We start from the raw sequence: 22,300 nt of genomic DNA, 5'->3' as shown, positions 1-22,300 counted from the left end.
AAAACTAGTCGATCTGCCCTTCTCCACATTTCGAGTTTTACTATTTACACGTCTCATCATCTAAAACCGCGGTATTCGGATGCCGGCATGTGAATTAACAGTGAACAGGGCAAATGATGTCCCATCTCTTTGTAGCAAATACCCAGGTGGCTTCTAAAGAATATGAAAATACCATATTAAGTGACAAGTAGAAAATCTCTCAACTGAACCGCAAGAAAATACAAATTCTGGGTTCGCATGAAATCATCTCAGTGAGCAATAATCTCTCCCCCCAAATGTTTTATACAAAAACAAGAAGCATCTTTAAATGAATAAAATCATTTAAATTATGCATTTTATTATGGACACAAATGAGTACCTATCTCCTGAACTCCCAACGCTGAACAGACTGGGGGTAATTTTTGAGAAAAATGCCCCATCAAGTGCACTTTTCCCCTTCAGTGGACACCTCACTGTTGTTTACACTCTCAGAGCTGCTCAAATGCCTCAACTCTGTCCACAGACGTTTTCCTCGTTTTCCTGGGCACACCCCGCCCCCCCACCGCCCATCCCACTTGAATGTGCAGTAAACCGTTCCTTCCTCCCTCCGGGCCCCTCGTGCCCCACCAACGTGGGAGGTAAACGGCTCATGTGTTCAGGGTTTCTTAGCGAGTGCTCAATGAAATAAATACCAAATTTCAGTGAGTAGGTTTTCACAAAGATCACTCGCTCTATCTTTGCAGAAAGCTTGTACGAGCGTTTCCAGTGAGAATATTTAAAATTTTAGATGAGACTTTCCATTAAAAAGTATGCGATGCCACCTATATTCTAAGCACTCTTGTGAAAACAGAGTGCTGTGTTAATATTAGTCTGGCAAGCCAAATGTTAAATTAATCACACAGTTGGGGACGCGATAACATTGTGATCTCAAGGTAAGAAAGAGAAGGAATCCTAATTCCCAGACACAGGATTTTTCCCTGCTTAGCTTCTCTCTTAAGTAATTAGTGAAGCCCAAGAGAAGAGCAGTGTGGGGTTGGGAGCTTTGCATACCTGCGAGGGAATAATGCTTTTATGTGGGGGAACCTTGCTGCCAGAGGATTTCATCCAAGTTCAATAAAAGCCAGGGGTTTATTCAGACAGAATTGGAACAATCCAAACCACAGGGTGGGGATCCGTTTCTAATCCCCTTGCCCATCCAAATAATGATATAAGATTTAGCTAAAGCAACCCATTAGAATAGACAATAGCCACGAATTTCCAGTGGCTGATTTTCTGAATGCCCAATCCTGGTTTAACTTCCAAAATCCAGTACAGAGCAAATTAAGAGTCTTCATTCAACCTCTTTCTTCTAGTAGATTTTAAAAATAATTATTCTAATTAATTCACAGAGTAAATGCGACTCAGACTCTTAATCTGTTAAGACATTACTGAATTACTCCTGGAAGCCCTAGTTACTCACACAGGCTCATTGTAAGCACCTCAGACTCCCGGATAATAAACCGAATGATTAAACTTTACCTGAATAAATTCCTAAGTACCAGGCAAGATCGACCTTCTCAGTGACATTTTCTGTTCCATTTACCGTGACATTCAGGGCACTTTGTTCATTTGCCCTGTGGGAAACAGGGGGGAAAAAAAATATTCAAACTAGAGATGGAATTTAGATAAGTACAAGAAGAAACCAAAAAAGTTAGCCTGAATTTGGGAGACATGATTTATGCTGGAAAAGCGTGCCGTGCCCCGGATACAACCACCTTATAAAAATTCAACTTTCAGGGGCGCCTGGGTGGCTCAGTCGTTTAGCCTCTGCCTTCGGCTCAGGTCATGATCCCAGGGTCCTGGGATCGAGCCCCACATCGGGCTCCCTGGTCTGTGGGAAGCCTGCTTCTCCCTCTCCCACTCCCCTGCTTCTCCCTCTCCTACTCCCCCTGCTTGTGTTCCCTCTTTCACTGTGTATCTCTCTGTCAAATAAATGCATAAAAGCTTTAAAAAAAAAAAAAAAACACTTTCAGTTCTCAAAACTGTCTGAGGATCCTTCATGGGGAGAGACTATGGGAGGGCCATACTCTACCAGCAAGAACTTTAGCTTTCTTTGGGGAATCTAAGGGAAGATCAGGATAGGAGGCTGAATGAGCCCACTTCCGCCCGACTCTGTGGGAAGGAGGCTGCCTGACTTTGTGGCCCCGAGGAGCAGACCGGAAGCAACTCACCAGTAGGAGAGCCACCAGTCCTGAAGAACGTAGGCGACCTAGAACAGGGAGGCGAAAAGATCACGCCACTTAGCACCTCAACACTCTCCCTCACCCAAAGGGACCGTCAAAAGGCCCTGGAAAATGGACACGGTTCTTCCGGCTCTGGTCTACGCCAAGCCCAACACCCCAAGTAACAGCACGGCAAGTGAGTGCACGTTACATTTTAAAATCTTTAAAAGACATTCTTTTTTTTTTTTTTTTTAAACCCCTAGAAGCTTTCTGCCATGTCCACCATCACCAGTAAAAGTCAGTTCCTCTGTCCCCCAAGACACCACATTTCAAGGCACATCCAAGTGGACTGCAAAATACAGTAATGAGAGTAAATATAGAGAGCGTAAGCAGGACCAGGCTGAGGCCACAAACAAAATAAACGCCCGCGTTTACCTGAGCTATGACGTTTAACAGAATGAGGAACACAATGACCAGCCAGTGAGCACCAGCCACTAGGTAATTCTTGTAGGCCTTAAAACCGACTTTTCCTTCTGAACGACTCTCCTCGGACACAGCAGCCGGTGTGTTCTTGTTCTGAGAAGGGAAAGGAGGAAAAAAAAAGCTGTAAGAGACAAAATTTTGTATAATGTACCCCCAAACTTCAAAAGCTCCACAGTGCGCCCCGTTGGCAAAGCCAGGAGCAGAGAGGCCCGTCTTCCACACTGGGAGGGGCGCCAAATGGTGCACGTCCTCAGGGGAAGGGTGTACAAGGATCTCGCCAAACCATCTATGCAGTCACTGTGGGACCCACCCATCCCACTTCTAGGGATCTATGGGCAAAGAGGAAATGCTGTTTGTACGAGGTCATTCACTTCGCTGAAAGGGGAACGTCACGACTTCCAGCATAGGCACGAAGTACCCGATTCACGTAGAAATGCAGACGCTTATTCCACAGTAATACACAAGATGCTGTGGAGCTAACGTATCACCACAGATTACTGGCGTCCCTCAAGGATGGAAACGCAAAAGATCACAGGAGCTCAAACTATGAGCCAAATACAGAAAACAGTTCAAACAGCAAGAGGAACGGGCATCAGGATGCCAGGGAGAGCGCAGGGTCTTTGGTTCCTAAATTTCAGAGAGTGAGTCCTCCCCAGGACTCGTCTGCATCCTTACCAGGATCATCCAGGCTCCTACAGTTGGACTGTGCAGGTCTGGATACTGAGGACCACCTATGCGTATTTTTAAGGGAGAAGCAGGGCATTTCCGTGTGTGTTCTTCCGCTGTGCGGAGAACAAAGAATGTCCTGTAGGTTCACAGAAGCCAAGGATGTCCTTGTGCGGCCCTCTGTGGTCTCAGAGATGGCTGAGATGTGGTTCTGGAACTTGAAGCCCCCCGACATTCTCCATCCAACACCCAAAGGAGAGCCCTGATCAGGCCTGCTCCCTTCATCGCATTTTAATTCTACCAAGTCCATGGAATAAGGCCTTGGAACTGTAGGATCCACTTTGGGACCAAGGAAGGGGTCATGCGCGGAGCAGAATGAAGACACATGAGGATGCCGAAAGCAAACAGGACCAGGGCCTGCGGCGATAGGAGAACTCACCGTCTGGACCTCCTGCGCGCCGTCTTTCAGCGAGGGTCTAGACGACTGCTGGGACCAAACAGAAGACTCGGAGAAGCTCCGAGTCCTCAGGACGGGAGATCCTGGAGCAGGACTCTGGTCAGCCTCCTCGTTCTCCGTCTTTAAAAGGGAACCGAAATCCACCCCAGATTTCAGAAACTCCGTGTAAGTCCCCTTCTGTACCATCTTGCCCTAAAATAAAAATAAGAGAATTTGACAGGAGTTCATGTGCCATTGATAACACTCATCTAACGCTAATCAAAAAAAGTTAATTGGTCTTAAATTACCATTTTCATAAGAGAATTACCCTTAGGCCTGGAATTCTGGCTGACACATGGGGTGCAACTCGACTGGACCCAGAACCGAATATCCTATTCTCTGTCAAACCCCGTGGTAGGTGTCGTGGAACCCCATGTTAAGGATGGAGGTCACGAACTACCACAGGCATTTAAAGAAGTACGGAGGTTGGCAGGAATACCAGTACAGTCTTTTTAAAAGACATGGAAATTGAGGTAAGTGTCATGTGTTTAAAAGAACAAGGTCAAACCGGGGAGGGAATTCTAGGGAAGAACAAAGCTTGACACTATGTGGTCACTTGTGCATGGTCAGAGTCCCCCATCGACTCTCTGCTGGCCATGGTCACCGTATCACATGCCACACTGAGACCGGACACGTGGGAGGTCGTCTTTACAGCTGCCCACAAACTCAGAAAGCTCCCAACTGAGAATTCAATACTCTACCTGCTAAAGTCATTAACACAGGTGACCATCTGACTGGGGTGACTCTAATGCCTTGGGTGGGGGGGGGGGGGGTTCTGTCGTCACAAGCAAACCAAACCCTAAGCCAGAATCAACACACTCAAACGCATGAAAATTAAGCTTGGGAAGCGCCAACCACAAGCAGCCAACTAGGCTTTCCGAAATCAAGCAACTCCTTTAAGCTCCAACAAATCAAGTAATTTTCCTGAAACCCACATGACACATCACTGCACAGCTCCCTTCCTTACCAAGTCACAGGAAATAATGTGCAGGTGTCTTCCGTGGGTTCTCAACCCCAGAAAAGAATATGCAGCGGTTCTACTCAGTGGCAGACAAAATCCTGGGCAAAATCTCAGGGTGCCAAACAAAGCAAAGGAGGAAAGGCTCAGGGGACGGCAGGTCAGGGGAAGGGAGGCAACCCAGGACCCCGGCTCATACCCTGCCCATCCTGTGCCCTGACGTGGACCACTGAGAAAGAAACCTAATGAAGCTTTTGGGAACCAGTCTGATACTGGAGAATTAAAAAATTATTCATGATATAGTGTGTGTCTTGTTCCATTTGGGAGGCAAAATTCATACGCCTTGTTTAATGAAATTACCACTTCTGACTCAGGAAGTGCAGGTGCACAAGGAAATGACTAGGGGTCTAGAGGGAGACGGCAAGCTCAGTCAACAGCCCCGCGCCAGCCATTTCCCAGGGGGACGCGAGGACAGCCAGCCCTGCTCGGCGGCTAGAGAGGGACCGGACGGACAGTAGGGAGGGATCCAACTCATCCAGGGGAGCTCACCGGTGGACAAATGGGTGGTCTGACAGTACTGAAACCGGCAGTGCGGTACTCAGAAAACAGCAGTGAGGGGACTGGCTGACCAGCTTGTTCTCCTGCCCCCTGGTTCTCTCCTCAATAATCCCGCCCACACTGGGGCTCTACCAGACTCTCTTCTGCCCTCTGTGCATGAGACAAAGTGTCTCCAGATCGGGCAGTCGGAGCTTCCTAGTCCCGGAGGGCCGCAGAAGAGCCGACATGGGGAACTGCTTCAAAAGAGGCAGTTTCTGCGCTCTTGCCCTCCTCCATAGAGCAGAATCGGGTTTGAGGAAGCAAGGCTCTGACCAAGGGCCTGAGGCAGCAGACCAGGCTTAATGACCGAGGGGCTGAGGCTCCCAGGCAAACACGCCAAGGAGTGAAACATCAAACCACCACCAAGGTCAGAAAATTCTTACTCCATCCCCCTGTTTCCATCCCCCTCCCTGCAAACCCATGCTGGCTGTTGGGGGTTGAATGGTGCCCCCCGCCCAAGAAAATACATTTGAGGCCCAAATAGGATACCTACGGATGGGACCTAATTTAGAAACAGATCTTTGTAGATGGGATGACGCTGAGGTCATGCTGGAGTAGGGTGGACCCCAAAGCCAATATGGCGGATGTAGGAGGAGGAGTTCGGACGCAGCAACCACCACGTGACTACAGACCTATAGACCATAGGGCTGCAGCTACAAGCCAAGAACAGCAAGGACAGCTGGCAAACACCAGAAGCTGAGAGAGGCAATGAAGCATTCTCTGCAGGAGCCTTCAAGGAGAGCAGGACACTGCCGGGGCCTTGGTTCTGGACTGGTAGCCTTCAGAAGGGTGAAGGTGATAACCTTCTGGAGATGAAGCCCCCCACTTTGTGGTGCTTTGTGATGGCCGCTCTTGACACTGACACACCGCCTGAGCCCATGCATCCGTCTTCTGAACTTTACTGAGACCTCTGCTTCTGCTGTTGGTCCTCCAGCAAACGTCAAGAGGCATCTTTGCAAGCCATGCCTCAGACTGTATCCCTCCTCTGCTGTGGACTGCCCAGTGGCTTCCACTACCAGGCCAGCAGCCCACTGCTCCAAGCCCACCTCCCTCACACTCCCCATACCCTCTGCCTCAGACATGGCTACCCGGCCATTCCCCCAACAGGCCAGGTCAGGTCCTTCCTTAGCGCCCCACATCTGGTCCCCCTGCCTCAGCTGCTTCTCCCCCAGGTGACTACCTGGCCGGCACCTTCGTGTCACTCAGGTCCCCTGAGGCACCACATCCCCAGGGAGGCAGTCATGAGATCAGCCACCCCTCACCCAACTCCTTCCTTACATCTCTCCCCACACGGATGGAAGCTCCATGATGGCAGGGACTGGTCTGACTTATTACTGCACAGACTCTCCCAGTACTAGGCACGCGCAAAGCCCTGTGCTGGGAGACCAGCAACTGACGAGACCCTGGAGAGCACGTCTCCACCAGGGGGGCCTCAGCTTTCCAGCCACGCCCGCCATCAATGGCAGACACTCTCTGAATACACTGCAGGTGACAAAGAGACACAAACATGTCTCAGTAGCTCGAAATTCCAAATAATACAATTTAACTTATGTCGTAGAATAGGAAAACAGAACCTCTCAATAAAATAGCATCATTATCCACAATGATTTTGCCAGAATGGCTATAATTTATAACTCTGAGGTAGCAGTTTTATCTGCTTGAGGGTAACAGGGCTCGGAATGCAATAGTTCCATTTCTACATGTCTTTGGATTCATGCTCAAAAGGCATGAGTATGAGCTCTGGGGAGATCGGGACGCAGAAGTGAGGAAGGAGAGGGAGTTTCGCACAAACCCAAGAGGAGACCTGCTGGGAGGTCTCACCTTCAACACACCTGAGTGCTAGCAAGCTCCACCAACTTCTAGAAATTACTTACATCTTTCAATATCAGAATCTGACTTGCAGCTTTTAGGTACTGTAACTGGTGAGTCACTAAGATTGTGATCTTCTCGTGCAAGGTTTGACAAATACACCTATAAATGTAAAAGGTACAGTATGCAGAAACCGCGTTAATGGGGGTGCTCCAAACAGGAAAACACACATTCTGAAAACACAATGACACAAAGACAGCACGGGAGTCAAAGATCTGTGGCATAAGCACCAGCTCAAAAACAAATAAATGTCAATCAATGAATCCAACCAGGTCCCCACATCTATCAGCAGCAAACTCGAGTCTAGCTCTGCTAAGAGATTCTAAAAAGCAGTCCGGTGAAGGAGCCACCAAGTGCTAAGGGTACACTCCCCCCAACTAAAACTCAACAATTATTTATATATTTCATGATGGAAAACGATTGAGCAATACTGAGATTCCAAACCTGACTAAGTGAAAATACGAGTTATTTCATCCCTGTATAGGAATGGGAGAAGGAGGGATCTATGTCATACAAAAATGTTTCCTTTTTTGTCTCCTAGGTGATTAGGACTTATGATGTATATATATATATACCAGCCAAAAGAAAATCCTAACTCCTCAGTAACCTTCACCAAAGTGCATTTTCTTTTTCTTCTAAGATTTTATCTGCGGGATAGAGAGCGAGAGCAAGAGCAGGGAGGGGGAGAGCAAGAGAGGGAGAATCCTTAAGCAGACTCCCTGCCGAGTGCAGAGCCTGCCGCAGGGCTTGAACCTAGAACCGGGCATCATGTCCTGAGCCGAAAGCAGATGCTTAACAGACTGAGCCACCCAAGCACCTTCAAAGTGCATTTTCTAGACACTTCCTCCCAGATACTATTAGAAGACAAACGCTGGCATGGCCTCAGTTAGTGTCTACAATGTCCCCACAGTCCCATCCTGGGAGCACATCGCCTTTCATTAGGACTGAAAACCTTCCCAATAGGAGTATGAAAAAGAAGAGAATCCAAACGGCCCAAATCGTAGTGGAAATCATCCCATGGCTCAAAGGACATGCCAATTCTCTCAGTACTCAGGTGTTTTTCTACAGTAACCCCTCAAACTGCTCATTTTAAATGTAGAACCCTAGGAGCTCCACTCCACCACGGTCTGCATCCTCTCCAGCTAAGTGGGTGTCCCAGGTAGGGGCCCCCTGACCACAGGCGGGGCCCCAGGAACACGCTCTGGGCCCCCGAACCCTTGCAGAGAAAATCTCAGCAAAGTGGGTCACGACTCTACCTGCGCATGTAGGTCAGATTGAGAGCTCTAGAAGCTCCCAGACTGAAGTTCAAAGTCCTCAGATCAGCCTGACAAGGTCTGGGAGCTACCAGACCTCTGTGGAGTTCCTTCATCTCAAAATAACGCTACTGACAATACGTGGGGCATGTTGTGGGAAGAGCACTAACCCGCTCGGTGAAGGGTCTGTTCACGTTCTTCCCTACCCACAAGGGGCCCTTTGCTTTGGACTCAGGACAGCAAAGTCCTGCGGGGACACTTCTGAGACTGGGCCTGAGATCAGAAGACCCCAGGCTATGCACATAAATACTATTACCCCATTCTTTGTGTCCAGAAGCACTGCATCCCTTTTGAGGGGTCCCGGTGGGGCTTTCCATCCTAAGTTTGCCGGCCGAGCAAACCCCTCTTCCAGCTTAGCACTAAAGCATTTAATGACATTGTTTCTCCTTAATTCAAAATTCCATGCCAGCAGTCCCTGACGGGGTATTAACCGAATCTGATGGGTCTCTATGTCCAAGCTGGGCTACTGGGAGAGTTTTACAACACATTCCTCCTGACACCCACCACAGAGAAAGGAATATAATTACGATGATACCATTAGGGGGTGGCTTTAAATTTTTTCTAAATTTTGCTTTTTAATCAACATCCCCAGGCAAATACTCTACTTGCCAAATTTTTAAGAGTAAAAAAATCCCAAGTCATGCCATTAAAAATAAAAGAGTGATTCAGTAAGAAGTCATTGAAGGGTGGCGTTAAGAGGGGCCATGTGCTGAGGTAGAGGGGATATAAGTAAGAGAGTCACTACCCTCCTTCACTCCGTCGACAGAGGTGAGCTGCCAGCCCCTGATCTAAGCGAAGAGGACACAGCCACAGGACAAGAAAACAGAGCACGCCCTGCACGGTGTGGAGGTACGCACATTCAACAAATACAGAAAACGTACTCTCAGGGAGGGATGTGTGCCATGAAGACAAAGCAAGGTGACGGCTGCGATCTGGAAGGTAAGGGACATAGGGACCATGAGACTATCTGGGTGGAGCATCCCTGCAGGGAGGTACAACAGGGGCGGCATCTCTGGGGACAGAAACCACCTGCGCCCAGTGCCTTCATGCATTCACCATGGAGTGGGCGGGCAGCGGGGGTGGGTAGGGGACAACTCACCAGGGACCAAGTAAAGGACACTACGGGCTGGGAGAGGACACAAGGGCACATGGTGGATGTGTGCGAACAGGGGATGGGGCAGATGGCAAAGGACCTTGGTCGGCATTTGAGGCCAGAGGAGGGGCACCCGCACGTGAAGGCCTGGGACAATGAAGGCAAACAGAGCAGGGACAGCGTGGGGCGATCCCATCAGGACAGACTCAAAGAACTGATTATGCAGGACACGCGGGTGTGGGGGCGGGGGGCTTTCTAAAGTACGACAAGCTCCAACCGCTAGAACAGCTTAGACCAAAACCCATTCAGCTAAGGGCCTCTGAAGCCCCCCCCACCGCATGTGACAGGACCCACATCAATGTTTACAACGTATCGTCATGAAACTCGCAAACCTTAATGACCTTGGATATATACATTCACAACTGAAGTAAACCGTTAATGGCGAGTAGAAGTGTAATTCATTCACTTTTAATACAAAACACTTCACATTACTGAGCTCAACACAACCGCCATCTTTCATAGCATATTGTTTGGTCCAATTTTCTAGCTCGTTGAGAACATTCTCCAGCTGCTGCTGAGTGATTTCCTAAATTGCATTCGTGCTCCCTGCCCTACGTTTCCCCAAAGAACGTGGTTCTGATTAGCAAACAACAATTTTAACAAGCTCGCTTCTATCAAGTGTATATCCAAAGCCATTAAACGCGAAAGGTGCGAGAGGACTTTATATAAATACTTCCCCTGTTCAAAGAAGAACTTGGGGGAGCTTCTGTGATAAGCACACTGATCCCCGCAAAGGAGAATGCCTTCTTCTCTCCTCCCAAGTGACACAAACGCAATGGCCAGTGGAATGTGTGCTCAGAGTGATGGAGAACTGGTGTGGACCCACCCAGGATGGGGTGACACACAATCGTGACTTCAGGGTGAGGCTCCAGGGGTAGGGAGGCTGGGCTGCTCCTGACACCACCGAGGGTGTGGGGCAGGGAGTCTCTGTCACAGTGCTGGGCCCTGTCACTGAATTCAGTCACAAGCCACAGGGCACCTCCCTGAGGGAAAATTCATCAAGTTGGGACCAGGACGGGAAGGGAAGGGAAGGGGGGTGGCGGTCAGATCAGAGAGCTGGAGGCCACAGCAAGTGTCAGGGCTTGCCTCTCCGCGTTCTGAACGATTCACTACTGCCATATGCTTTTTCTTTAAATTGTGGTAAAATTTGTATAACAGTTACCGTTTCAACCATTTTTAAGCCTGTATTCTCAGTGGCATTGTGGACATTCGCCCTACTGTGCAACCGTCACCACATTCATCTCCATAACCTGCCATCATCCCGGATCTAAGCATGTCATACATTTGCATTCAGCAGGGAGGAACGGGGCAGCATGTTAGGAGCCCCACTGAGGAGACGCTGAGCCCCAGGCTCCTTGCATCCGGAATTCAGAGCTGCCCCACACGGCTAACTCTGCTAAAATCTCTTTACTTGGCTACTGCGGACTTTAAATGAATTGTGCCTCCCCACCCCACAACCCCAAAATTCACATGTTGATGGCTTAACCTGCTGTACTTTAGAATTTAGTGACAGGACATCTTTTTATTCTTTTTTTTTTTTTTTTTTAAGTGACAGGACATCTAAAGAGGCAATTAAATTAAAAAAATGAGGCTTTGATGGTGAGCCTTTACCCACTCTGACCTGCATCCTTAGAAGAGATTAGGATATCAGGAGATGAGGCGTCCAGATGGCTCAGCTGGTTAAGCACCTGACTCTCGATTTCAGCTCAGGTCACAGTCTTGGGGGTCGTGAGACTAAGCCCCACTTTGGGCTCCAGGCCCAGTGGGGAGTCTGTTTGAGATTTCCTCCCTCTGCCTCTCCCCCAAATCATTCGTACACATGGTCTCTCCCAAATAAATAAATCTTAAAAAAAAAAAAAAAAAAAAAAAGGGTCCTAAGGAGAAAGCCACGAGGGGTGCATAGGCACAGAGGGGAGACCATGTGAGGACAGAGTATGAAGGCGGCCATCAGCCAGCCAGGGAGAGAGGTCTCAGGCCAATACCCTCGTCTGGACTTTCAGCCTCCAGGCCTGGGAGAAACTCTCTTTCTCTGGCTTTAGTCCTCCTTTGTAAACAGAGATGTTTTGGGCAACATGATTTGCAAGAACATCTACCTCGGTGCACACATCAGGGCTTCAGGAAGTGCCTGCAAAGCGCTCACTGGCTTTGATGAGGTGAACGACAGTAAGGTAAGTGTGGTAGACACGGAGGCCATCTGAGCAAGAGCGAGCTCACGATGCTTCCAAGTAGGGCAGTGTACACTCCACGGAGACGGGCCACGTGTGAGCTTACGCTCTGAGCAGAAAAGGTTCAGAGCTGTTCTGTTTCAGTCAGATGGTGACGAACCAAGAGCCATCGAAACCAAACTCCAGAGACGCAAAGTGAGAGTCAGGAGGGCAGCTCAATTGTAGAGATCTGGTTTCAAGTCCAAGTTAACCCTACATGTGGGGGTCTTACGTAGTGATTCTAGTAAGAACCCGGGAGCCACACTGTGATACGGAATAAGGCATTTTTTAAACCCTAGGGTTCACCGGGTGTTTCCTGACCTACAGGGTCATTAGCACAGACCAGCAAGGCCACTCCACAGGAGTGCGACATGGGCATTTCTAAGGTGCCACCGGCAAAAATGATGAAGGAAAAGAACCGGGAGCCAAGGGTCATGTTCCCAAGTCCCGTTCTTCGATATAAAAAGTGCACATCTGCTTTCTTAGCCCGTCAACAGTGTCTTGGTTATCAAGGGTAAGCAGCAAGGGGACACCTGCCATCCAATTCTCTCTTTATTTTTTTTTTTTTTGAAGATCTTATTTATTTGACAAACAGAGATCACAAGTAGGCAGAGAAGCAGGCAGAGAGAGGAGGAAGCAGGCTCCCCGCTGAGCAGAGAGCCCTATGCGGGGCTCGATCCCAGGACCCTGAGATCATGACCTGAGCTGAAGGCAGAGGCTTTAACCCACTGAGCCACTCAGGTGCCCCCACTTCTTCACCTCCTAAGGCCTGTCCTCCACTCCCGCCACACGCAGCAAGCACCATCTGGGCCTTCCTTTTATTCCCTAAAGATTTCTCTGAAATAGATCTTCCGTGGAAGGAAGGGAGAAGGAGGAGGGACACCACAGCAGAACAAGCGAGTCTTCAAAGCTCCCCGGCTTCCCAAGCCCTCTTCCCCAAACTCTACGGGAGGGCTCGAAAGCAGCAAGGACAAACATGGACCAACTCACAGTTCGAACAAGTGCCGGCCAACTTCTGCGTCCACTGCACTGAGAGGATCGTCCAGGAGGTAGATGTCCGCATCCTGATACACTGCTCTAGAGAACAGAAGAGGACGTGGGACAGGAGAACACGCCAGGCTCCCGGGATCCCATCTCCCAGTCGTGGTGGCCTTCCACAACCTGGGGCGTGTTCACTCCAAGAACCCATGAAATAGTGAGGCGCGTCCCATCCCGTTCCCACCCCCCCCGGCAGCAGGTGGTCTCAGGTCAGCCACCCCGGGAGCAGCTCACAGAACATGTGCAACAAAACTGTGGGTACCTGGCGAGGTTCACCCGGGCCTTCTGCCCCCCACTCAGTGTGGCTCCCCGATCACCTATCACGGTCAAATCTCCGTCCTCCAAAAGCTGCAAATCCTGCACGGAGACAGAAGGGGGGGAAAAAAAAAAAAAGAAGAAGAAGATTTACAATGTGTCCTCCTGTCACCCGAGACGTTCAGCACTGAGCTTCATACACGTATGTGATTGACAGCAAAAGGTCTACTTCGAAGTGACTAAATGGTAACCTTGAACCTTTCCAGAAAAAACTCAGGGCTTTTTGCTTTCCTTCTGCAGCTTTTCCCACAGCGTTTGTGCATTTCACCATCTCACTTGATGTTTACTGAACACTGACTACATGTCTGGCATGGTTCAGGGCACGATGAATTTGGTAGTAAGAAGACAAAATCCATTGAGTTTCCATGGAGGGAGACTGACAATATGAACAATTAGCATGAGTGCAAGTCCTAAGTACTAAGAAGAAAAAAATAAGCCTGCTTGGGGGACAGAGGGACAGGGAAAAAGTGCTACATGGGGGTCAGGAAGGGATCTGAGCCGAGGGCCTTTCGCAAACACACGAGGGCGTCTGTGCGGACCCGGAAGCTGTGCCACATGCAGGAGCCAGCAAGAACCAAGGGCGCAGGGCAGACACGTGCCCAGGGGGTACAAGACCGAGCAGGGAGGCCAACTGAGCGGAGGGTGAGTAAAGAATGAGGAGGGGCGCCTGGGTGGCTCAGTCAGTCAAGCCTCTGCCTTTGGCTCAGGTCATGATTCCAGGGTCCTGGGAACGAGGCCCGCGTTGGGCTCCCTGCTCAGCGGAGAGCCTGCTTCCCCCTCTCTCTCTACCTGCTTCTCTGCCTACTTGTGCTATCTTTTTGTCAGATAAATCAATCAATCCATCAATCTTTAAAAAAAAAAAAAAAAAAAGAATGGGGAGAGCCGGGCCCCTGGGTGGCTCAGAGGGTTGAACATCTGCCTTCAACTCGGGTCATGATCCAAGGGTCCTGGGATCGAGTCCCGCATCAGGCTCCCTGCTCCCCAGGAAGCCTGCTTCTCCCTCTCACACTCCCCTCTGCTTGTGTTCCCTCCCTCACTGTGTCTCTCTCTGTCAAATAAATAAAATCTTTTTCTAAAAAATGGGGAGAGCAAGGGCAGAGATAAGAAGGTGGGGCCACAGGTTTCACGCCCAGTGAAATGGAATGGGGCCGTAGGGAGGAACACCTGACCTGGTCTCAGTTTTTCAGGAATCCCTCTAGCTTCTTCGTGGAACACAGATGGGAGGGGGCACGGGGTGAAGCCAGGCACACATGAGGACAGGCCTGCATTACTGGAGGTGAGACAAGACAGTGGCTAGACCCAGAGCGGGCACAGAGGATGTGGAGAGCAGTGGGCACGTTTCCGAGAAAATTCAAAGCAGAGCTGGTGAGACCTGCTGAGGAGTGGGTACGGGTTGTGGCGGTGGCACAGGAATGACGCCCTGTCCTCCACATGAGGAAGGGGATGAACAGCCCCACCGTTTACGGAGCTGAGGGAGGCAGTGGAGGCCAGCCGAGATGCCCGCTGGGGACGTCAGGCTGCGGCCAGACGTGCGCATCTGGAGGTCGGTGCTTGGGCTGCTGCTGACAGCTGGCAGCCACCCATGGCTTGGGAAGCCCCGGGACTCAGCTTCTCAAAGAACAAGTTTATCTCAACCAGCCAGTGCGCTGATCTCGGCCTCAGCCTCTCACCTTCGCAGAAAAGGTGAACACCTGACCCTTGTCTTCACACTGAAGGCACGGTGACAGAGCGACAGATGAGAATCATCCAAGAAACAAGAGCAGAAAGAACAGTCTGGCAGGAAAAACAGAAGGGAAGTCACAGCGTGTTCGAGGGTCACTGATCCCATCAGTAAACTAAGGAGACGCTCGTTCCATGCAAGGCAGGTGAAACTCAAAGCCACAGAGAATGAGCTTGGACGTGAAGACATGGAATCTCTCAGGTTCTACCCGAAGCTCTCAGGCTCCTGGTGGAGACAAGCAGAGTTCGGGGGTGGGTGTTGGTTACCGACCACACCTCTCAAGTGTCGCTCGAGAACACACAGCGACACCTTTCTACACGGGAGACCCACCGCTTGGCCTCCACTTTGGCCAATCTGGGGAGAAAGCACGTGGGAATGTCCATGACAAGCAACTCCTCTGACCTTAAGGCCTCTTCTTCCTCTTTGGCAAAATGTGGAGACAAGAATGGCCATGCTCCAGGCTGCCGTGACAATCAGACACTTGGAAAAACACCTTCTCTACGTAGGAAAAAGGACACATATCCACTGTAACCTATTAGTGACAGATACACGTTTTCTGATCAAACCAGCCATGGGGCCTCGTTCAGTGTGAATCACAACACGCAGAGCACACCCCCTACAAGGAGATGGGAAAGAGAGTGCGGAACCCCCATCCTCACCCACCCTGAGAGCCCACAAAGGTACACAGAACTCCCCGTGCACTCAGAGCCTCCCTGGATGCCAACAAACGAAAGATGGCAATTGCTCAATCGTGAAAACTCATGCCTTCACGTTACTTCTTTGCTGAGCTCAGACGTCAACACCATCTCTTGCTTTTGGTTTCCGTGCAGAACGACGGGCCATCCGGAAGTAGGCTCCCCACCTTCCACCACCCACCCACCCACCCCCACATGGTTTACTTGGCCTCAGTTCACTGCTGACAGTCCAGGGAAAGCATTCTTCATTTTTAAGCCTTGATTTTCTGTGGCTTTGTTTTCCAAAAACAGCACCAGGTTGCACCAAAGCAATCTCGGCCGTTCTCTGCAGGAGGCCCTTCAAATGCACCCTGGAGTTTAGCACAGTCAGGGAATAAGGAATGAACTCTCTGAGGCCAGGATAAGACTTAGGAGTGTGATGCTGACTCTGCAAAGTATTTACGGACAAGCCTCAGAGAGAAAAAACATTTCGAAGAGCATAAGGTAAAAATCAGAGCCCGGCTGATTTCCTAACCACAGGTGTCTGGTTTGGCGAAAGGGAAGAGCCAGAGTCGGGCATCTATTTCCAGTCTCCCCAGTGAGCAGAAGGTGTTCTCAACGTTAGTCACATCTAGTGACATTTAACCAACTACGTTGTCTCTAATGGTTCTCACTAACAGCAGACTAGAGGAAAAGCCAAGAAATGGCTTTGCTGCTTTGATGTCACCAAGCCAGAAACCTACCGAGGTCTGGTGACGGTGGAGACCTCAGGAGAAATACCACTGAACAAATGTTGATGGTTTATGATAGTCCGTTACGAGGCCTGGGGGCCAATGAGGGCTGGATCCCCTAGTCAAACGGTAGAAGTTCTAGGCCCTGATCATAACTTTTCTTCCATGACTGGCCTCCTTATCATGGCCTGTCAGAACCTCCCCCATCCTTCCAGAGCCAGCTCAAATACTCTCTTCCATGCAACCATCCCTGAATTTCCCAAATGAGAAGTCATCCCTCTTTCACTGGATTCCCATGACATGGTATTTCTCATGAAGGGCCCACCTTATTTCTGCCTCATCATCTGTTCATGTGTGCACAGCTTCTCTCCCCAGCTCCTTGATGGTAAGACTTAGGCACGAAGCCTGGTACACCTGGACACCCAGTAACGATGATTCCCAACTCTTCACAAGCTGCAAAGTATTTGGCCCATTTCACAGGTGAGAAAACTGAGCCCAGGTTACATCATGGTCTAAGGGCCATCAGCTGTTAACATGGGATGGGGAATCTGAACCAAGCTCCTCTGAATGTGTAGTAGCCTTTGATTCTTCCTTCCTTATCATGCTGCCCCAAGGGGTTGCTGAAAAGTACATTTAAAAGTGTACTTAAAATTAAAAATAAATTTAAAATATCAAAATTAGTGAAGACTTGATGACCTCTACTTCTGCACACACAGAAGATCAATAAACTTATTCTCCATATTTCGTTGAGCCTCCTATGCCCCTTTTGTACTCACTGATTTCCTAGTAGGTCAGAGGTGAGTAACAGTTTTCCCAATTGAGAGAGAAAAAAATGAAGATAAAACCATAATTATTCTACAACCGTCAAGGTTATCAGAAAAGAAAATGTCCAAGTTGGCAGAAATGTAGCAAATATGAAAAGAAACCATAAGCCTGTGACCACCCGAGAGGGGCTTATAAACTCAAATGACCTACGTGGGAAAATATTAAACCTGAATTTATCAATGCTATACCTTCAAATATGTATTGCCTAAAAATGCTAAAATGTCTTCAAGTGGCAAAAGAGAATATACAAATGTCCCAAGATCCATCGCTTATGTCAGAACAATATTTTTACTGGGGACTTAGGTAATGAACTACGTTAGAGCACCCAGACAAGTATCAACTCAAATAAGGGAAGGTGTAGACTTAAACGCCTTTTTTCTAACATGTCACATTTTATGGATGTGATTCTACCCAAAACTGGCTACTCTTAAAATTAAGAGCTAGTATCTCTTCCACGTGAGTCTAACATGTACAAAATGCTTGTGATGTCCCTAGAAATCGGGTGCTGTAGGATCATGACCACCTTTCATCCTAAGAAACACCTCATTGGGAGGATCATCTCCATTCCCAGCAGAAGAAACTGAAGCTTTGTAAGGTTCAACAAACCCAAATCGCACAGCTGGTAAGCAGAGAGACTGAGGTGCAGCCCACAGCTGTCTGCCTCCGGGCCCTTGGCATTCAACCAGCTGGTCTCTAAATTATGCTCTATAACTCACTACACCATCACTTTGAGTAGGTCATCAGCCCAACTCAATGTTGCTGAATGTGATTGCTTCCTATCTTCCCATTTTATCTCAGAAATGTTTTCTGCTCATTGACTGACTCATACACCTAATTAGTAATACACGCAACCTGGAAATGTTGCCCTTTTTTATTTTCCTTCCATGATTTGGGGGAGGCTGTAAGGAGAAATCCTTATGTTATACAGGAATTTAGAGAAAAGGGCTATAATAGCCACCATTTATCAAAACCCTGGCATGTCTGCATTTTACAGGTACTGCCCATAGTCTTGACGATAGTCCCATACCTCCCCCACTGAATCAGAAAGGAAACAGACACCCCAAGTGAATGCCCAAGATATCCAAAGGCCAGAGCTTTTCCACTATGTATGCAGTCTCTGCATCTACAACATCATTCCGGAAAGCCCATATCCTCTGTGGCCATCTCGTGTCTAGGCACTGACACATGAATTCCAAGAGGAGATGAGCAAAGGATCTCCTAACTCAGCAGGTGGTGTTCTGGATTCTTAAAGCCTTTACCAACCCTAAAGAGAGTCACAGAGGACATTTCAGGACAGCAGCAAAACCTCTTGGAAATCTTCTGACCCAATGTCCGCATTTGCAGTAGGCAGCAAGCAGGCAGGTAACGGGATGTGTCCACAGTGACAACGCCGGGGACAGGACTCCACTCTCAATGACATCCGCGCCCTGGGCCTCCTTTTCTGCCGAGGAGGGAAGGAGAACAAGAGGCCCAGACTCCACGTTCCCACACCACGCAGCAGCTGAACACAAACCTGCCCTGTAGGACCCCCTTCCCACCAGTGTGTGTGCCCATCCACAGCGCCCCAGAACACAGCCCACACACGGGTCCAGTTGTCCTGCGTGGTTTTGGCAAAAGCATCAGTCCCTGCAGAAAACCCTGAACAGCAGCCACCCATCCCAACATCTGCTTTTCTGCAGAGACGTTCAAATCTGGGAGAAGAAACAGCCCACCACTGGCCTAAGTGTTCTGAGCATTGAAAGCTGAACTTGATGAAGGTCAAGAGAAAATGCCTGAGTGCTGTTTATTGTATACACTACATTCCACCTCCTTCAATTACCCAGTTTTTTTTTCTAACATTAAAAAAAAAAAAAAAAATCACAAGGACGCCTGGGTGGCTCCGTTAGTTGCACATCTGCCTTTGGCTCGGGTCATGATCCCAGGGTCCTGGAATTGAGCCCCGTGCTGGGCTCACTGCTCAGTGGGTAGCCTGCTTCGCCCTCTGCCTCTGCTGCTCGTGCTGTCTCTCTTTCCCTCTTGCTCTCAAATCAACAAAATCTTTAAAAAAAAAAAAATCACATACATATAATCTATTCATTATTTTAAAAGTGACATCTATTCAGGCTACAAATAAATTTAATTCACCTCTTTTCAGGAATGCCCCCCTAGCCTCTTAGGCAATCGAATATAATCTATCTTGTCAGGTTAGGGGTCAATGTCAAACATCATTTGCAACTGGCTCAGTGTTGGGAGGCAAAGGTTTAGCTTTCTGTTGTATGTGAAAATGCTCTTCATGATTTGGGGACACGTGTATCTGTCTGAATGTTACTGGCCATATAGACTGTCAGTACTTACCATTTACTCTTAGAAATTCTTCCTCCTGGGACGCCTGGGCGGCTCAGTTGGTTAAGCGACTGCCTTTGGCTCAGGTCATGCTTCTCCCTGGACTGGCCCTCCCCCTCTCATACTCTCTCCTATAAATAAACTCTTTACAAAAAAAAAAATCCTTCCTCCTGGACACACACAACCACCCACATTCAAAGGGCCATGAGGCAGACCAGGGTTCCCAGATGGCTTACAAATGGGAAAGGCAGAGGTGTGAGCATGAGAAGGAAAACCTCGGCTACTGGTCCCCAATTAGGGTTGGACCCTTCCCAAGTGGACGACACACAGGTACGGGAACCACACGCTGGCCTCTTTGGCCACTCACTCCTGGCAGCCTCTGCATTGACAAGACCCCTGCTCGTGGTACAACAGCAAACTCCACAATGAGTTGATAATGTGGTCTGCCTCAGGACTTCTTCCCCTTTTTAGAATAATTGTTGCTACTCTGTGTGAATGCCTGTTCAATGCTCAAACTGAAGGTCCTCGAAACAAGCTCTGGATTTTTTTTTTTTTTAGATTTATTTATTTATTTGAGAGAGAGACAGAGGGACCGAGAGAGAGAGAGAGAGAGAGAGAGAGCAAGCGCGCGTGCACACGAGCATAAGTGGGGAAGACAGGGAGAAGGAGGCTCCCCACTGAGGAGGGAGCCCGACATGGGGCTTGATCCCAGGACCCTGAGATCATGACCTGAGCTGAAGGCAGACACTTAATGGATTGTGCCACCCAGTTCTGAACTGTAACTGCCAAATCCCTCCCGTGTTTCTGCACGCGCAACACTGTCCTGGAGCAGGACTCCTGATGGCTTGCCATCGCCCACCTGCCTCGGTCTCTGGCATCTAGCTTCTCACCAGTGCCACGCTGGTCTCCACCTCCATTACCCAATGCTAAAAGCTCTTCCTTACAAACGTGCTCAGCTGGGAGGCATCGTGGCCCCGTGGAAAAGCACAGAATCTAGGGCAGGCCAAAACCGAACCTGAGCTGCGAAGGTTTAGGTGACTTGTTTCATCTCTCCAAGCCTCAGTTTCAGCAACTACAAAATGAGGATGGTGCCATCAAAGGTCCCAGTAAAAGACCAAAAACTCACACCTGTGTGTGCACATGTGTGCACATGCGGGGGGGGGGGGACAGGCAGAAAAATGATCAGTACACAGACTCGGAAAACATGGGGATTATTACTACTGTTTTACATTTGCTCTCTCTCTTCCTTCGCGGCATTTGACATTTTGACAAAAACCCAGCCCATCGCTGCTAAGTTGATGTCATTCCTGAAGACACACCATCTCTCATTAACAATGACCCAGGGGAAGGAAACAGAAGCCCATTAAACAAGCAATTATGTTTTGTCCACATCATAAAATGTTACTCATCTGATAAAATCTAGGATGTTCAAGCCACTGTTCAAGCAAAATTACTATTTCCTCACAAGGCTGGCTTGGAGCCTTCAATGCCCTCCCTTGAAAAGTCTGTCCCAGCCTTTTCCACCCAGCATAAAAGAACAGTCGGATGTCCAGACCGCATTGAACAGACCCCGGGGTGAGCCCTTTAACGCTATTATCCACTGAATTTTATGACCCAAAGGGAGTCACACAGTATTTATCAGTATGTGGGTTTTTTCCCTTTTTTTTTTTTTTTGCTAAATTATATTCTCCTATCAGATAAGTTCGTTTTCCGCATTCATTCATCCATTTGACCGAAATCCCAAACACAATTAAACAATTCATCTTGTCATTTTCTGCAAAACAATGTCATTTCTGCAATCTCTCCCCTTGTGAAAGGACGTAGTATTCCAAAGAAATTTTAAAGCATTTCCTTTTCTTTAAATAATAAATCACACGTGAAAAATCAAGCAGAGAGGAGACCTATGGACCGAAAGGGACCCAGGAGATGGATCAACCAAGTGCAAAGCACAGACCTTACATGGAGTCCGATTCAGACCAACAGCTGACAAGATCCCCTCACGAGGTAATTAGCGAAATGGAAACTTGACCAGAACGCTGACGGCATTACGGAATTGGGGCCATTTTTCAAGGACGATAACATGGTTTCTTTTCAAAGGAGTTCTCACCATTTAGAGAACAAAGGAACTAAGTGCAGATGAACTAGGTGAGGTCTAGGTTCTGCATCAGAATTTGGGGTGTTGGTGGGGCTGGCAAGAGAGCAGGGGCGCCAGGGAGGACAGACACCCCCCACCCCCAGCAGAGCATGGCTAAAGCTGGGGGATGGTACACAACGGGTCATTACACGACTCTGCCTTTGCAAATTTTTTTAACAGTCCCTTTAAAAAGTTGAAAGTGAGTAAAACTCGGGCACCTGCGTGGCTCCGTTGGCTAAGAGACTGGCTCTTGATTTCGGCTCAGGACGTGATCTCAGGGTCACAGGATCAAGCCTCATGTCGGGCTCTGCGCTCAACATGGGGTCTGCTTGAGATTCTCCCTCTTCCTCTACCCCTCCCCTCACTCACACTCTCTAAATAAATAAATACTTTTTTTTTAATAAAGGGAATAAAGGGGCGCCTGGGTGGCTCAGTGGGTTAAAGCCTCTGCCTTCCGCTCGGGTCACAATCCCAGGGTCCTGGGATCGAGCCCCACATCGGGCTCTCTGCTCAGCAGGGAGCCTGCTTCCCCCTCTCTCTCTGCCTGCCTCTCTGCCTACTTGTGATCTCTGTCAAATAAATAAAATCTTTTTAAAAAAGGGGGGGTAAAACTTCACATAAC

General features: G+C 48.8%; 1 protein-coding gene across 1 annotated transcript in view; it reads right to left on the bottom strand.

The window, feature by feature from the left end:
- ABCC4 (ATP binding cassette subfamily C member 4) overlaps positions 1-22,300 on the bottom strand; it is a 244,285-nt gene that overhangs the window by 129,756 nt on the left and 92,229 nt on the right. Inside the window, exons 12-18 of the mRNA XM_032864151.1 lie at positions 13,220-13,314; positions 12,910-12,996; positions 7,255-7,351; positions 3,769-3,978; positions 2,616-2,756; positions 2,190-2,227; positions 1,498-1,592 (exon numbers count right to left, since the gene is read on the bottom strand). Coding sequence (XP_032720042.1) covers positions 1,498-1,592; positions 2,190-2,227; positions 2,616-2,756; positions 3,769-3,978; positions 7,255-7,351; positions 12,910-12,996; positions 13,220-13,314 — 763 coding nt within the window. The remainder of the gene's footprint in view (positions 1-1,497; positions 1,593-2,189; positions 2,228-2,615; positions 2,757-3,768; positions 3,979-7,254; positions 7,352-12,909; positions 12,997-13,219; positions 13,315-22,300) is intronic.

This window comes from Lontra canadensis, unplaced genomic scaffold, assembly GCF_010015895.1.
Source record: "Lontra canadensis isolate GAN:19392208 unplaced genomic scaffold, GSC_riverotter_1.0 scaffold26, whole genome shotgun sequence".
Taxonomy (NCBI): Eukaryota; Metazoa; Chordata; class Mammalia; order Carnivora; family Mustelidae; genus Lontra; species Lontra canadensis.
Note: the sequence above shows the minus strand (reverse complement) of the source record. Positions and strands in the feature narration are given on the sequence as shown.